This window comes from Ictidomys tridecemlineatus, chromosome 1 (assembly GCF_052094955.1).
Source record: "Ictidomys tridecemlineatus isolate mIctTri1 chromosome 1, mIctTri1.hap1, whole genome shotgun sequence".
Taxonomy (NCBI): domain Eukaryota; kingdom Metazoa; phylum Chordata; class Mammalia; order Rodentia; family Sciuridae; genus Ictidomys; species Ictidomys tridecemlineatus.
In genome coordinates, this window is record NC_135477.1 from 93158687 (window position 1) to 93176951 (window position 18265).

At 36.1% G+C, this 18265-nt stretch overlaps 1 protein-coding gene across 3 annotated transcripts in view; it reads left to right on the forward strand.

Annotated features, from left to right (window-relative positions):
* Vcan (versican) overlaps window positions 1–18265 on the forward strand; it is a 103180-nt gene that overhangs the window by 78151 nt on the left and 6764 nt on the right. For all 3 annotated transcript variants that reach the window (XM_040271749.2, XM_005315662.5, XM_040271750.2), the window contains 3 exons: window positions 576–734; window positions 1922–2004; window positions 17644–17788. In XM_040271749.2, coding sequence (XP_040127683.2) covers window positions 576–734; window positions 1922–2004; window positions 17644–17788 — 387 coding nt within the window. The remainder of the gene's footprint in view (window positions 1–575; window positions 735–1921; window positions 2005–17643; window positions 17789–18265) is intronic.

Consider the following 18265-nt stretch of genomic DNA (forward strand, 5'->3'; position numbering starts at 1 on the left):
AGCGCACACATTCAGGCTTTATCCCCAAAGCTGCCTAAACAAGATTGATTTTTCTTTTTGCAAATTCCATATGACAAGAGCCCTTTGGCCCCCAAGATACCTCTTTGGGTAGTGGGAAAGACTATTCCCAGAGCCTTGGAAGTTGTTATCCAAATAGAGTGTGCATAATCTTGTTACCCAAAATGCTTATCACTTGAATGATTCTCTTAGGAAAGTCCTGTGGGTAAGGAATTGTCTCCACTGCTTCCCGAGTAAGTCAGCAGACACTTGCAGCCTAGGAGGTTTTGGCTGGCTGCTCTTCCAGTTTTCTCCTCTGTTGAAACTGGCTCTAATCAAGGGAGTTGCAGTTAGATACTGCCTTTTTAGTCCAAAGATGTAAAACCACCCACTTTGCTAGGATCAGTTGGGCTTACTTTATAATGATTTCTTTGTCATCGTGACCAACTTCTATGAATCAGTTACTTCAGGGACATTGCATAGATATTGGCTTGGGTATCCTATCAACACTCTTACTGGGCAGCCAAGTTTGCATGACGTAGGTGAGTTTAATAAACTCCTGCCTTGTTTCTCTTCAGACACTGAGACATGTGACTACGGCTGGCATAAATTCCAAGGGCAGTGCTACAAGTACTTCGCCCACCGACGCACGTGGGATGCGGCTGAAAGGGAGTGCCGTCTGCAGGGCGCCCATCTCACCAGCATCCTGTCTCATGAGGAACAAATGTTTGTGAATCGTATGTACCAGAGAAACATGAGTTTTCTGAAATTTTACTCTTCTCACCATTTTCTTAGTTTTCTTCATATCTAGCTGAAAAGATGTACCTTCTTCAGTCTCGATTCAGTTTATTAAATTCCTCTGCTGTGAACTGCCTAATCTCACTTATATGACTCTTCCAGTTTGGGAAATATTCAGCTATCCTATGAGGAAGCCATTACTCAGCCTGCCAGAAGTTAATGGGTGAAACAGGCTGTAGGTAGAATCACAAGCAATTATTCTACAATAATTTTTTGATTTATAGAAACGGCTGTTTCTTGCAATTCAGTATACTTCTCACCTTAGTTATTTTTATAGTCTCTATTTTGAATATTTGTATGTATTGCCTAAAGTTAAAGTTGCTTTCGATTGTTTTTGTCTTATTAGTTAAGATTGAATTATGAATAACAGCCTAATCCTACCCTTTGTGCATTTGGTTCTCATCCAAGTTTCTAATTATTTTAGACCATAGAAAGTGAGCTACATATTAAGAACATGAATAGGTGGAGATTGAAAGCTCATGAAATCTAATACCAGAGCTGTTTAATAGCTTCTTAAACTATAGCAGAAGAGGGCAACTAGATTTTATGTAGCAAATATATAGAACTATTTTTTTCTCATGAAGCACTGTTCAGTGCCCTATTGAACATGTTCCCATGATGTCTGCAATCTTTTTGAAGTTTGATTATTAATTTGTAGTCTGGATAGAGGTCTATTTAACTTCAATGAATTAGTGACTCATCTCATGGTAAAAGAAAATATTTTGAGGATAATTTTTGAGAAATATCTTAACTGTTAAAAATGCTTTGAGAAGAAACATGTGGCTTCCAAAGTGAGGGTAGAATGAATAATATCTGCTATGTTTTATTGGGCCACTGAATTTTTGCCAATTACCTAAATTAACAAAAATAAGTGGAAAATTTCAATCATGAGTAAGAATGGAAAAAGTATTTAATTATAGTAAATGGCTAGGGAAGTTATTGTCTGTGTCTGATATTTTAATGTCTCACAGTGTTTTCAAATTAGCTTTTTGGGTTTTTTTCTGTGCACAACTAAATAAAATTACAGCAAGAAGATGCATGATTCAGTATGAAAATAATTTTCTTTGCTATATTTTTATCCATTTATGGGAAAGGTAGTGAGAATGTGTTGTTTCCCATGCCTTAGGTGTGGGCCATGATTATCAGTGGATAGGCCTCAACGATAAGATGTTTGAACATGACTTCCGTTGGACTGATGGCAGCGCACTGGTAAGATGCTAATGAGAACACAATTCTAGAAGTTTGGTGCTGTGTGCTGGTTGCATGTGACAGAGGATGCATTAGATTGGAGACAAGTTCAGTGACTGACTCAAGGTCACTCAGAGACAGGGGAGAGTTATAAAAATGTTTCAAACTAATTGATCTAACATCCATTAGCATTGTCTCTGATGACTATGGCTCTCTTTCAAAGAGGATTATAACAAATTTTCATTGAAGGAAAAACTAGATAACCACCATGAGTTTGTGTTTCAGATGGCTATCTTTTTTAGCTTCAGAGTAAAAAGGAAAAGAATAAAGACCTATTAAAATGCTGTTTACTCTTACATAATTGCAAAGGAAATTTGCTCTAAAACATGGCTCATTTTTATCCAAGTAAATAGATTCCTTTAAGAAAATTGTTGATTTATGATATTGTGAATCCCCTTCCATTCAAACACTGCTAATTTTATATTGATTTTTTTCCTACTGCTTAAAGAAAAAAGTGGCTTGGAAATGCTGGCCACAACTTTGAGTAAACTGCAGTAGGTTTTTAAATGAGAGACATGAAGCTGTGTTGAATCACTCCTGGTCAATATGGGCCTAATTCTCTAGAAACAGTTTGGGTGTGATTGGTACCTGGTGGTACTCAGTGCTCGCTGTTCACTAGAGTCACCGGGGAGAATAATTAAAAAGTAGCATCTAGGCCTCAGACAAGATTTAGTTTAGCAAAACTTCCAGTAGCTCTATTTTCAACATGTACCATGTTGACTTAAAATTCAGATAATGGGATCTACTAGCTTAGATGTAAATGTAAATCGAATTCTATATTTGATAAAATAGTAAAAATTTAAAATAACTAAGTTCTCATTGTGTATGAATTGCTTAGGTACTTAAATTTTATTTATTTTATTCATACTTTCCACTCTTCTGGATTTCGTGAGTTTGGCACTTCTACTACAAATGCCAGAGTAACATCTGTGTTTGGAAGTTTTGCTCTGTTCAAGGAGCTTCTCTGTACTCTTAGGTCCTGTTTGTATCTAGATGTGCACTGAGCTCAATTCTGTCACCTGTTTTGCAGGTAAAGGAAGGAAACTTCAGTCAGGTTGAGCTATATGCCCTGAGTCACAAGGCTAGTAAGTGGTGAGACTGGTGTGTGCACTCAGGCCTGTCTCCAAAGCTGTAGTCTCCTCTCGCTGGTAGTTTTGAGTCACCTAACATAAAGCCTGGCTTGCTCTCTCTGCCATCACTCTGAATGTTAAATCAATACTACTTCTCCCTCAAGTTTATAAGTAGTTTTTTGGTTTAAAAAAAATAGGGAAACTGGCTTGTCTATAAAAGTGTTCCCTGAAAGTTATGGGAGCCAACATTGCAGGATCCATGTCTCCATTTCCCTCTAATTGTCCTAGCTAGAAGGTGTACCTGTATTGGTTGCATCTCTATGTTTTAATTTTCTGTACTTAAGGGCTGTAATAATGGTCACTTAGATTAATAGTGGTTGGTATTACATGAGTCCTGATATATATTAATTTTTTATTGAAGACAGATCATTTAAATTTTATAATTTAATTTTATAAGTGAACATACAATGGGAAGCACTTTTTTTTATACCTTAAAGATAATTAAAATTATTTTTGGAATTTTGTTAATATATATTATTTAGCACTGTCATTGAGCAAGTTTTCCTTCATTGAATATTTGTAGAATAAACTGGACTTGGTGGATAGATAGCCCAGTGGAAAGTGCAGTTCCTTGTGAATTTCCATTTCTATTACAGAAACTGGAATGTCCAAGGCTCAAGTGGCCAGTCCTGCTTGGTACTTACTTGTGTCTTGCAGATCTGGCTGGGTTCCTGTATGTTGTAGCTTGAGCCTAGAATAACTGCATTTGGTCATTTAGAGTGTTTGAAAAGTCCATCCTTTACTACACACTGACCTGACTGAGCCAAGTCCTGGTTGCTTAATATCTACATTAGTTATTTAGAATGATTGTATGTTTTCATTCTTAGCATAGATTGTATTCCTAGATGTTTACTCTGGTCTCCCCATTAGCAGTTCATCTCTTCAAAGAAGTGGTTCTCTTCCCTGCTTTTTATTTCAGATGGTGTCTAGGATAAGGCCTCATCCCATAGCACAGTGAACTTAATGAGATGGAATATTGGCTACTATCTATAGCTATGTGGGTCTGTAGAATAACTAAGGGATGTTATCTTTCCTGCCAGGTCCGTACTAGTGAGCGTGACTCAATATGTTATTATTCCACATGCCACTGCAAGGTTACTCAACTATTTTTTTTTCACCTGCGCCCATTAGGTTTCAATGCACACAAATACTGTGAAAAAATAAATTACCATGTCCATGCCTAGATTGGCTCTGAATTTGGTAAATTAGTAAGCATCGCACCTTGTAGAAAGAGAAATATTGGTCTTCCTTGGGAATTTTCAAAGGAAGATAGCATAGATGATGCTCTCATAGATAACCATATAATATAATGTAGAACCTTGCTCTTAATTAATTCATCCCTTTAACTGAGAACCAAGGATTAAGTGCATGCTAAGAAAAGCCTTAATTTGAAGAAGGCAGCAAACATCATAAACAAGCAAAGTTTATTCAAGAAATGACACAAGTACTTCCAGAAAAAAAAACTCAGACCTTTGGTTTCTTCTTAATTCACTCTGTATAAAATAAAAGTGTGCTAAGGAGTGTCCCTTAACTTTGAACATTTGGGAACAGAAAAGACCATCTGCCTAGCAGCCTCTCTCCCTCCCATTTGACTGATCTTGGGCCCACTTTCCTGCTTTTTGAATCCACCCTTTCCTCTGTCCCCCTTCCTTTCTGGGACAGCCTAGGTGTCTCTTAAACCCGTTTGTATTTCTTTCCACAATCACCATCCCCTTAACAGGTTCCATATGTGTGCTGGCCTTTGAGTAAAATAGTTCTCCTTTGTTTCGCTGTTTACTCCAAGTTTCTTGCTTTTGAAAATATCCCTAATAGCTCATCAGGTCTTCTCTGGGGTGAGCAGTATCTGCTTACACTTTGAAATGGTGTTAACTAGACTGAATGCAACATCTATGGGCTTTGTTTATGTTTTAGAAAGATTCTTCTCCTCTTCTGTACCCTCTCTCTCTCTATTTTTTTTTTGTTTGAAAGATTTATTAGACCTTATCCTTGTAGGGAGTTAAAACAGTGCTAAGACAAAAAGAGACTTTGGTATTTACCTTTTGCTATCTTTTGGTGTTCCATTATATGATTCAGGGAAAACAAGTTTATATTAGATGTTGGTTTCAATGATTTCTTTTATTAAAATGATTATATTCTACTTCCAATAAGCTTGTGGTATAATTATGTCATATTTAACATGATTATGCTTGATAGCTAGACTAATTCAATTCATATGTTTATATTAAATTAGTGATATCGTTTGGCCAAATCATCTAAATTTTCTTTATTCTTCAGATTCTGATTGATTCATTCCATGTTATTGGCTTCTATAATATGATGTTGATATTATTGATAAAATGCCAAATTTTTGTTTTTGTTATATTTTAGGAACCACCTTCATTATTTACTTGAGGTATTTGCCCAATAAATTTCACAAAAGGCTTGAACCTTGTGATTTTTGTTTAAGTTACTTTCTCTTTAACACATTTCAGTTTTCACTTTGTCACTTGGCTTTCCCATAAGCAGTTATTCTTTAACTTGACTGTTGATCCCTAATAGTGAAACAAACCCAGTGCTTTATTAGAAACCTTTACAAAAAAACTTCCATTATGCATTTCTTTCATTGGTACCCACATTATTTTCAAAGACGCTAAGTTGAACTGTCCTAGTTAAACACATCTTAAAGATGGAGAACTTTATCTAGCATCTATACTATTAGCTGACTTTGAAGTTGTTTCTTTGACCAGTTCTTAACTGAATGACTCATCTGAAGTGTTTCTCTCAGCTCTGCCTTTAGGTGCCTGTGAAGAACTCTCCCCTGGCTGTGAACTCTTCTTGCTCCCGCCTTATAATTCTTCTTTGTCTTCCCTTTGCTTTTGGTATAAAATTCTAATTATTAGCATGACAGACAGAACCCAGCAACTCTATTTGCCAGCTTCTAAGCTATAGCATCTCAAAACCATCAGTTTCTGGAGTAAGTCATGACCTCTCTTGTGGGGCTTTACACATACTACCCTGGTGCTGAGCTTGTTCTTACCCCCTGTTCTGATTTCATTTCAGAACATACAGAAGCCCTGTGCAGCCAAGAGTCTCCTTCCTCCCAGAGGCCTTCCTACCTGGGCATGACCAGAGCTCCTCCTATGTGCTCCATGGCCCTTTCATTCTATTCCCATTGTAGCACAGAGCTCATGGGATTAACTCCCTGACACTGACCCTTCTGAAGCAGGGATTAACTTCCATCTCTATTTTTTCCAGAAAATAGTAGATAATTTGCATAGAATAGATACTTTATAAATATTTCTGAGTGGACACATGATAATCAAAAGACATTCATTGCTCACTGTATCTTTTGAATCCTGAAATGATCACATTAAGTCTTGCAGATGAATCTCTCTGTGACAATTCTTGTTTATCTAAATTACAAACTCTACTTACAGTTGCACAAGTGAGTAAAACCTAATAGATTCTCAAAAATGACAAAAAGAAAAAAATATATGTTCCTCAATAACAGAAGTTTATAGGTGAACATAATATCTTGCAACAGGTATTAATCCCAAAGGAAACAAATGTTTCTATTGGAAATGATAACAGTTGTGTCCGTGGCTGTCCCCTAGGAATGCCTTTGTAATGAACTTCAAAGGTCAAAGATGGAAAGTGTACTTTGGCTTCTGCCATTCCTATATGTCTGAGTGATATCAGGGCAAATTTTCTATGAATCTGTAAGAAAACAACAATTACTTAAAAATTTGAGGGAAAATGTTTTCCCCCTGAATTAGACACATATTTAATGTCTTTTCTGAAGAAAAAACATGATTTTTAAAAAAAATCTTTATCATTTATATCCAAATGTAGTGAAATAAGTAAAAGGAAATAACACTCCTAAATATCATCAGCCCATTTGATTTTTTGAATTGCTTGGCCAAGGATGATTTGATTGCTATATGTAAGCGAGAACTTCATTTATTGATCCGCTGTCTGAAGCTTATCATGCTGGCACAGAGGAAGCCAGCCATCAAGAAACATTTTGGAATCATTTATATTTCTCTGTCTATGTACTTCCTGGCAAAATAATTGTCAGAATTTTTTTTCAACTGAAAACCATATCGTGTCCATGGGACAACACAATTTAGGAGGTAATGGGAATTCTTAGGTGCCTTAACCACACAACTCTGTGTAATGCTCCTCCTCAACTAGTGGGTTAAAATCATATGGTGGCTCTCAGCTATTTTTTTTTTTTTTTGTATTAGGGATTAAACCCAGGGATGCTTTGCCACTGGCTCTTTATTTTTTATGTTGACAAAGAGTAACACTAAATTGCTTAGGGCCTCACTAAGTTGCTGAGGCTGGCCTCAAATTTGCTCTTCTCCTGTCCAGCCTCCCCAGCCTCTGGGATTTTAGGTGTGTGACAGCTCACCTAGTGATTTCAGAGATTTAAGGCTCTTGCCATCTTATCACTTCCTTTCTTTGACCCCCAAGAATAAAGTTATCATAGGAGTATTCTACAGGAGGCCATGGAGAAAAGTCTGTGCTCTCTTCTCTCCTCCTTCCCACCCCAACACCATCAAAGTTCACCTGGACTCCTGTGATTGGCCACTTCAGTGGATTAGACATGTTTACTTCAAAGAAAACTGACTCCTTACATGGCAATGTCCAGAGATTAAAGAGTGAATAAAATCTAGTTCCTTTATAATATGGAGGGACTTTTGGAAGGTTTGATTTTTTTTTTTCTGTAAAGATGCCCTAGTTTTATTCTTTAATATTAAGCATGCACACACACACACACACACACACACACACACACACACACACACACACATTTTCTACATCTTTGCATTTTTTACTCCAGTCATTTCTATTTTGTTAGTGCTCGATGTCGACCCCTCTTAAGCTATTGGCTTCACTTTCTGAGAGGAAGTGTTCTGTCCTTCTCATATCACTCTCCAGTCTTCTGTTGGAAGAGAACAGAGGCTTCCTCCCTTCTGTATTTGTCTGAATCTAGTCAGGAATTTCTAGAACAATTCATGGACTCACAGATCCATAAATGTCTTGTTTTCTAGCTGTAGCCAATTCGAGGTGCACCACGGTGGTTATGATGGATGGCCACAAAAGACTGATGAATAGAAAAACTTATTGTACAATTTTTTTCTTTTGTACTTAAAAATTCTACTTAAAAATATTTCTGGAAGATAACTGAACTTTCTTTTTTTCATTTTGATTGGCGTAGTGCATCCTGGCAAGCTTGTATTGCTGGAGTGTGATATGACTTGCCCTCCTCTCCTAGGTGATTAGAGTGGAGGCACAGGAATTGCCAGATAGGTCTGGATCTGACTTTAAATCCAGAGACTTCTTTTCCTCTTTCATGAGACAACACATCATTCTATTAAGCAAACTATTGTGAGACATCACAGCTTTGAAAAAAAAAAATAGAAACAATAAAGAATAGCCCATAGCCAGAAAGAGACTCTTACAAGGGACAGAGCAAAGAAGTAAAAAATCATAGGCCATAAACCATTATTCCTCTTCTGCAGGAATGTATCATTATTACCCTTCTATAAACACAAAAGTTCCTATCCTCCTTCCTCTCCCAGATGTCTTGGACACTGAAAAGAGAATTGGGAGTATTAACTCATTCCGGTGCTTTCTAAGCTTGTTTGCAGGTTTCTGCTTGTTTGAAAGGACTGCACATAGTTTGGCAGAAAATAATGTAAAACAAAAGACTCTCATTAAAAACTTCAGGGTTTTTTTTTTGTCTTTTTAAAAAATATTTAAAATGACTTGTTGAGAGTAAATGTTTCCAATACAGAGAAAAGATAAATGTTTGAAGCGATGGATATACTAATTAATCTCTGATGTGACTATCACATGCTGCATACATGTATTGAAATGCTACACCATACTCTATGAACACATATAATTATTGTGGATCATTTGAAAAATAAAAATATATTTTAAAAATTCTACCCCCAGCCCAAACCCTTAAGTTTTCCATTTTCTACCTGAAACTCTCAGGAGACTTCCCATAAAATATTTGCAGATGTGTCAGCTGTGGTGTGGTTTTAGTTCCAAGCCAAATGCCACTTCTTTGTGAACAAGTCACACTGCATTATCAATGTTAATTTAATTATGTTAAACGTCACAGGCTTCATTGTATTAACCTAACAGCCAAGAAAAACATATGCTCTTTCCTCATTCTTTAACATATTTCTAATGAGTGGAAGACTTCCCAGATTCCTTCCAACCCAAGACCACTGAGTTCATAATGAAAAAAATCTTACTTGTGCTGCAGTTTAATTTGATTTGAAATCAAGAACTGGTTCTTCTGAATCTGCATGAGAATTACGGAGTCATAGGGTAGTTCTAGAACACAAAACCCCTCTCCACCAAGTTCAGATAGCTAGTGATAGGTTGAACAGCTGGAAAAACAATAATTACCTACACTGGAAAATCATTTCACACTTGACAAGATTATTCTAAAAAAAAGAAAAAAAAAAAGAAGGAAACTTATCAACGCTGCAGTTCCCTCTCAGAGATGTTTTACCAACAGGGTTTTATGAAACTTTAGAATCACACGCAGATGTTTAAATTTAATTGCTACTTAGTCTAAGGAAATGCATAACCATGGGAAAAGCACCCCCCGCCCCAAGAAATAGTTGAATGAGTTTGGGCACTTTCTCCTCTCTCCTCACATTTGGATCCCTAGCATTTCATGACTGAAGACCCGTGCAAACAGCTGGGTGAAAGGACCCACTGGCACCATTCATTGCATGGATTAAATGCAAGTTGCTCTGTGGGGCTCTGCCTGGGGCCCCCTGTTTCACAGTGGTCTCACAGTGGGAGTAACTCACATCCCTCTGAAAATGCTGTTGATAATTACTGCTTTGTAAGGCAGTGAGCTCACGCTATTACACAAGATTAGTGTTGTACTCAGGAGCAGCCAATTTGTCTCTCCTGCACAGAGGATTTGCCAGCTAGGAAAATAATGGGCATATTGCCACTTTAACAACTATCAGGAGACCCTGAGTTAGTTTTTCTTCCTTTCAGCATATTCATGTTGGTAGGATCCAACTCCAGGATGCAGGCATAGGGTGGGTGATATCAAAACAAATGTCCCTTTCTCCTTTAAAACAAAGCTGCTCTTTTATTTTCAGCTGTGGGTCAGAGAATTACCCCGTTCAACTAAAAGACAACAGCAAAACCATAATCTCACTTAAAACATAAATAAATAAGGACCCAGATCAGAGCGCAGGGATCAGAGGAAGGCATCTACCTTGTAGGGAAGTCATTTGCCCTGAACAAGTTAAATAAAGCAAAGTTAAAAACACACCAGGGACTGCAAACAAATGCCCATTGTACACCAGAGTCACCAAGAAAAAAAAACAAAAACGTCATTTTAAAGTTACCAAATGTTTTAATGTCTGTAATAAGTAGTCCTCATCACCTTTTTTCAGATGACCTTTTGAACTATGATCTGAATGGCTAGGGATAACTCAGAGTAGTTAATTCTAAGTTTGTTATTTAGTGAAAAGCTGATTTCTTAATGTGTGTTTCAAATGGAGACCTCTCCTCTTGGGAAAACGTTTTCCACTTGGAATTAGCTTTTATTCTATGATGGTTATCTGCTCACTCTTGACATTAGGTGTATTTGGATTTAAGCTGTAGTTCTGAGAATATAGCAATACCACTATGGGTCCCAGGTTAAAAAAAAAAAAAGAGAGAGAGATCACACACATAGAAGTCAGCTTTTAGTACAGGTATCATGTTTTCAGAGCTAATCTAGATAAGTTTTCCCCTAAAATTTTATCTAGGAAACCTTTTGACTGTGTACATAGATGTTTATGATCTGCCTTGTTCTAAGGATTTTAGGTGGATGTTCTGGCCTTGACTTGGCTCCTGGTGAAACCACAACATTGATATAAACCATCAAATTATATTAAACATACAAATTATATTAAACATAAAAGGGAAAAGAATGAACTGACATAGATGAGTGCTTTAGTTAGAGTTTCAGATTATAATTATAGTGGCCAGTAATGAAATAGAATGTTGTCATATTGGAAAACCCCATTTAGATGAGGTTTTTTCTTCCAGCAAATGCTTTCACTCATAAAAATGGGAGGACACACCACAGATAATCCTTTGATCTTTTTTGCCACATGGACTTAATAATGATGGTTGTTTGGGGATTTCTAAGTTCCATTTTGCTAGAGGATTTGGTGCCATACTTTTGTAACGGTGGAGATATATCGCCCTCTAGTGGTATTACTATATTTTGTGTTGCAAAACTTGACATTCCTGGAGCTCCACCCAGATCTGTGAAGGAATAGTATTTTCTGCAGACTAAGTTCCTCTCAATTTAAATAGTTTGAAATTTCTAGTATTGAGTTCATGATATTGTAAACATAAAAGTGAAATGTGGAATAAGGGGAGTTTTTTTTTTTCAATTCCCATGTGAAGCTAATATGTGTAGTCACATGTTTAGCACAATTCTAGCAAATAAGGCAAAGAGCAGGGCTTGTGTTTCCTGAACCTTCACTTTATTCAGGTAATAGAACCCTGCAGAAGGTTTTCCTTGGCTAGTTTCCTTGGCAGGTGAATCTAGAAGATGTTTGTGGTTTTCCATGAAATCTTATTATAAATTGAATTAGCTGGGTTGAGAGGGTAGGCAAAGAGAAGTAAGTGGATTGTTCACAGAAAAAAAAATTCCAAATTATAGTTTGAAGTTAGTAAATTCTCCTAAAAATCATGACATGTATTGTGTCATAAAAGGGACTCCTGGGACAAGTGTCAATAGCAGTTTTTATCAACAGGATATCTGTGATTGTTCATGTTTAGCAAAATCATAATTTTTCCAAAACATAGTCTTTAATTATCCATTCAAGATAACCTAAATTATAGTAAATTTGAAACAGTACAAGATGACTGCATTGAAGTTGAAAAAATATAGATATGGTAGGTCCTTGGTAGTTACAGATTCAAGACTTGAAGTTTCATGTATACATGAGGAAGCACAAATTTGAACTGTAATCAGTGTCTGGCTAGTATTTAGGATTGTTGAATCAGCTCTCCAGTTTATATAATGGGCAGCTCAGTTTTGGGGTTGATTCCCGTCTACTCTCCTGACCATTTTGGTTTTTCTCTACTATATTTTGCCAGGAATCTATCTGCTACACAAGTCTGTGTGAATACGTGGCTTAGCCAAGTCTTTCCCTAATGCCAAGAATACTGGCGGTGTATATATGAGATGTGTGCATGTGTGTGTTCATGCTCACATGTGTTCCTGAGAGGGAGATGTAAATCACAAACTTATGACTCCCAAGGAGATGAAATTTAACTTTAGATGTCTACAACAATTCTGTTTTCTTTTTATTTATATTGTGCCTTTTAGGAACTAGCAGAGAAACGACACCAAGAGATTCTAAACAGAGTATGTGATTCTTTAGGAAAAGCAGTGATCATTGATTTTCTTTGCAGTTATTTGGCTAAGTTAAATTAACTCAATGAAAAAAAAATATGAAATGGGTTGAGTATTTTGAAGAAGCATTCATTATTGCTTAAGTTTTGATAAAAACAGTTGCTTTTAGAACTTCTTAGTCTTAAGATGTTGATAAAAGGGGATTTAAAAGCAAGATTCTCTAATGTTCTAGAAATTCTTGGACCTTGTGCCCTCAAGGTTTTCCTTTTAAAAACAATTATTTAAAACTCTTGGTGTGTAAAAAAACATTGCTTTGGAGTATTGCAAAAGTGAGCCATTCCATGCGGCAAGAACCTTTCTTTTCAGATTACATACCTCTATATCTATCACCTAAAGACTAGCTGAGGTGTGCTGTTTCAGCCGTAATTAATACTAGATGACCTTGTTTTCTTTCAAACAATTATCAAAACTGAACCTGAGGAAACTCTTTTTTTAAAGGAAAGTAGGTGGGGGAGTTCCTGGTTTAATTCTAAATCTTGTGTATATTCTGAACACATGCTAGACCAACCGTAGCAGAAAGTCAGTTCCCCATCACTACATAAAAAAAAGGTGAATTAGTTATATCCCATCTTATCAGTTTGTTTCGCTCATAATGTAATGCTAGTTATCTGCTGAAATTTTACAGCCATTGATCATGTCCATGGAGTGTGTCTTTAAGAGAGAGATCACCTGGTATCTCTGAATGACCTTTAGGACCTTCTCCACACTATATAATCAACCAGAGACTCACCTTGAACTTCTCTGACCCTTCTCCACACTATGTCATCAACCAGAGACTCACCTTGAACTGATGTGACCCTGTCTAAATTTAGAAGATTATCCATAGCTTTTAAAAGCAGAGACTTCTCCCAGGAAAACTACCCCTCACTTCCTGCCCCCAGTATGATGACTGAATCAATTGGGAAAATTACGGAGACTGGAAAGGAGAAGTAGCTCTCCACCTACTATGAGAAAACCAGTGCATTCACAAAGGTGGGAAGTCACTCTCAGGGTGAGGGATGTTGCCTGGGAAGCTGTGCCTGCTGCCAAAGACCTTCCTTCAGGATGAATCTTTCCCTTTATGTTAATGTGAGAGAGGAGTAAATTTTTTTTTACAAGGAAGGTTATTTGGAATGAAATAATCAGTATTTATATTTTGGTAGAGTGATAAATAACTTCAGTCTTGCTGTGAGTTTTTGGGTTTTTTTTCCTTTCAGTGTTAGAATTGGTTTTCAATGCACACTCTGGTTGGTGGAGACAGTTTTCTTGTGAGAGAACCAAGAACCATACTTACTAACTGTTGGACTGTGCCCAGGGTTTTTTGAATCATTTTATTATTTTGGCAGCTGATTTACTTGAATCCAACTTGGGGGAGAAAGAGAAAACAATAACTGAAAAATGACTGAATTCAACTTAATTGAAATGGTTTTCTCTTTTTTTGACATTTTTCTTTTTTACATTCATGGAGAGCTTATTATTTAATTAGAACTTAAAAATAAAGTAATTTAATAATAATATTATTTCATAATAGATATGAAATAATTATCTTATAATAAAATGCAAGAAAAGTTTACATGTGAGCTGGCTTTCCTCCATGTTGACCCTTTGAATTTTATGTCATGATTTTCTCTGCCAGCAGAAGAGAATGAAAGTACAATGTAATTTTAGGGTTCTTTTCCTGGCAATCTAATTCTTGTGGTCTAATTCTTATCCATGGGGAGGTAACAAGAGGTAAGGGTTTGGAGTGGGAAACGTGAGTACCTGAGGCACTGATATGCTGAGGCATGACTGGCATTTGTTTATATCGAAGGTGTTAAAATGAATTTCCCCAACCCATGCTGGCTTTTTGGAATAATTCCTTTTGCGCCCAACCAGGCCAGAAGTGGGTCAGTTAAGAACAGATTGCTCAAGTTGTTTGCTCATAATTCTATATGAGGAGAGAAAAAAAATCCAGGTGGGAGGTGGTAAGTTTCTCTCTGCCAAAAATGTATATCCATATGTAAGAAAGAGGCACTGTATATGAAAAGGAGGACCTGTTATATTCCACTCAGAATTGATTTCCTGAGGAGGGATTTCTTCCTAACATTGAACTGAAAGAAAGGAAATAGGTTTTGGAACCTGAAGTCGTATTTATTTATTTATTTTTATAATCTTCCTCCCTGTAAGTAACGTTAAATAAGGCTATAAAAGAATTAAGGAGGAAACAAAGAAAGTTGTTCAGAAAACTAGCGTTTCCTTTGCTAAGTCAGTTTGGCAATAATATGGAGCAAAATCAAAGCATCCTAGCCAAAATAAATGTGCACAATGGAGCACTCAGATATGAGGTAATACTGTGACATGCCTGTGGGTGTCAGACATTCTTATAAAAACCATACAGCTAAAATTTGGTCCTGCACCATTAAGCCACAGCTCTGCCAAGTAACAACAGGAACACACGTTTTAAATCATTACTACAAGCCAAATGTAATTCTCACCAAAGACAATTAAATTTTTTACCAGAGGTCTGGGCAACTTAAACACCAAGAATCACTTAAGTAGCATAGAATTTGAATTTCATTTCCCTGTGAAAATGAGACTGATATTGTTCAGATCAGGAGGGAATGTCAGTTGAAAATACATGGCACTTGAGTGATTTTGCTGACTTAAAATGTTATTTGTTGAGGAGGGATGCAAAAATTTAGCTAGAAAATCTGAGTGTTTTTTGAAAACACTTTAGAACATTTTATAATGACCACTTTTTACTGATATAAAATAATTTATGCTCACTCTGAAAGAACTTAGAAAATTTGCAAAAATGCATTGAATAAAATATTTTCTTACAGTCTCATTAGGATAAAGCTTTCTAAGATTTTAATGTATTTCCCTTTAGTCTTACACACACACACACACACACACACACACACACACACACGGAGAGAAAGAGAGCGAGAGCGAGAGCGAGAGCGAGAGCGAGAGCGAGAGAGAGAGAGAGAGATCTGAGAGTATGTGTAAAATCTGTATCATTTCATATCTTAATTTAATACTACTTTTACTCTTTCTTATTTCCTTAAACATTCTTTAAATACAAAATATTTAATGGCTACATAGTATTCCTTTTATCTGGCTATACCATAATTTGTTGTTCTTCATGCCTCGGATTATTTTTTAGATAAAATCTTAGAAGTAGAATTACAAGGTCCAAGGAGAGGAAGATTTTAAGTCTGTTGATACATGTCACCACCTATTTTGCAGAAAGGCTTAACCTATGCTGTTTTTTCTCACCTGCAATTTGCTAGCAGCAAGCAATATCTTTGATTAGAGTAGGTGTAAGTAATGTCCTTTATGGTTTGTTATTTCTAAATATCAAGCTGCTTATTAAATATCATCAGTTAGTGCCTGATGTAGTTCCTGTGGCACTGAGAATCCAGTAGTTAACAAAAGAAACCAAATCCTTTCCACAGCGATCATATATTTTACTAGAGGAAATTCAATAAATAGTAAAAGTTAAGAAGAAGAAAAGGGAGATGGGCAATGTGGGTGGGTTAAAGAATGTTTTACACATACTATTGGGTGGTTGGAAAATTCCACCTTTGAAAATAGGAGGTTGGAAGTTTTCCACCTTTGAAGACGTTTACTGGTTTCTTTTAAGAGGTCAAATTAGAAAGTAAGTTAGAAACTATTGGGCTGTGAAATTCAAATTAAATATTTGGAAAACTCTGGAATTCTTGATCATGGAAAATTTTAAATATATGTTTTAATTCATTTAATAAATTCTTACTCTTTTGGTTTTTTTTAAACAATTTATCCTGCTTTAATTCATCTGTTAAAAACAATAAGCAATAAGCAGAACCTGACATTTATACCACTGTTTATTTGCTTATCTATGAAGGTGAAGTTTCAAATTAAAAAAAAAAGAGGCTTGGTATGTAGAGTGTGAGGGATGACAAGGGAAAGGAAGAAAGCAAAGAAAAATAGAGAAATAATTAGAAACCCAGTTCAGAGCCAAGGTCAGTTCCTGGCTGCAGGGAAACCTGCCAGTCAGAGTGCTTTACTGAGCATGGTCCTCTGAGCATCCTTCCCAGGGCCATCTGGGGGAGGACTCTGTGGTACCATTCATATTACTAGACTAGGATTTAAATTCATCTCTTTCAGGATTAGGTTTTCCCCAGAGAAATAAAAACGCCCTCCATCTGTGTTTTGGCAAAAAAGCAACTTCATTAAGCTTCCCTTCATTCTCTGCAATTTTATTATTCTTCAAAAAAACACACACTCTCTCTCTCTCTCTCTCTCTCTCTCTCTCTCTCTGTCTGTCTCTCTCTCTCTCTGTGTGTGTGTGTGTGTCTCTTTTCTTCTCATGACTGAAATCTCTAGTCTCCTATCTTAATTTTGGTTTGATTGAGGAGGTCTTTTAAAGCTAATAAGCAAAGTGATCCAAAGAGATGTAGAGGTTTTCAAATTTTTGTCTTTTCACAAATTATTTTATGGAAAATCTAGGTGTTTATCATATGTAAAAGTTTTAAAACCACTTCTTTTCTGAGAAGAAAAAATACAGTCTTTTTGTAGTATAGTAATTTATAGCTAGGTAAATAAATGCTTTTGCGGGGGAGGATTCTAATGTCCCAAGTATTAAATATAATAAGGAAATATTTGGTAGGGAAAACAGAGCAAATAGCCAAATAAAGTACTTTGGAAAATAAAATAAAAAGTAAAATGGGTCTGACATTTTATGCATTTTAAAGAACATAAAAATAACCTCGATACTGTTAGGTACCAGTAGGAGTTCAATGATAATAATACAATACAATTTCTTAAATTGACAGTGGACTATGTACTTAGAAATCTTGACCAAATTTCCTCAAAGATATCTCACTGCCCAAAAATAAATATTTGTTAAACAAACACCATGAGACACATATATTTTCTACTTTGAGTTTGAAAGTCTTCATCATGGAAATTATTTCGGCTATGTGGTTCCACAAAAATTGTTGAGTCCATCTGTTTAGATTGATTATCACTTTGACCATCAAATAGTTATTCTTCTTTTTTCAATTTTTTTTACAGCAATATGAAAATTGGAGACCCAACCAGCCAGATAGCTTCTTTTCTGCTGGAGAAGACTGTGTTGTGATCATTTGGCATGAAAATGGTCAATGGAATGATGTTCCCTGCAATTACCATCTCACTTATACCTGCAAGAAAGGAACAGGTAACAATTACCCCGTTAATATTCTATAATCTGCATTTCAGTGATCAACGGAAATCAGAAAGAATACAAACTGGATATGTGTTGTCACTTCTTATTGCTCTAGAAGAGTTAGTGAACTCTTTCAAAAAAGTTAAGGTTTGTTTTCAGTACTGTTCTCACCTCAGATTTCACTTGCTTAACATACCAGTGTGGATTTATATAGAAAAATTTCCAGGTAGTATCTTTAAGAAGAACACCTGCTAGCCCAAGGACTTAAGAACTAGTTATTTTAATGAAGAGAAAATATTTTTTTAAAAAGTGGTCAAGAGTTAAAAATTTGAAAATATTATAAAATATTCTGGATTTTTGGCACTCATAAAATAAGAAGATGTGGTATTAATATCTCATGTTCAAGTTTGTCAGTAGAGGGAGGTAGAGGGAGCTGAGAGCCACCACCCTCCCTTGGTAAGAGCTTGGTCTCCAGCTCATTGCAGTCTT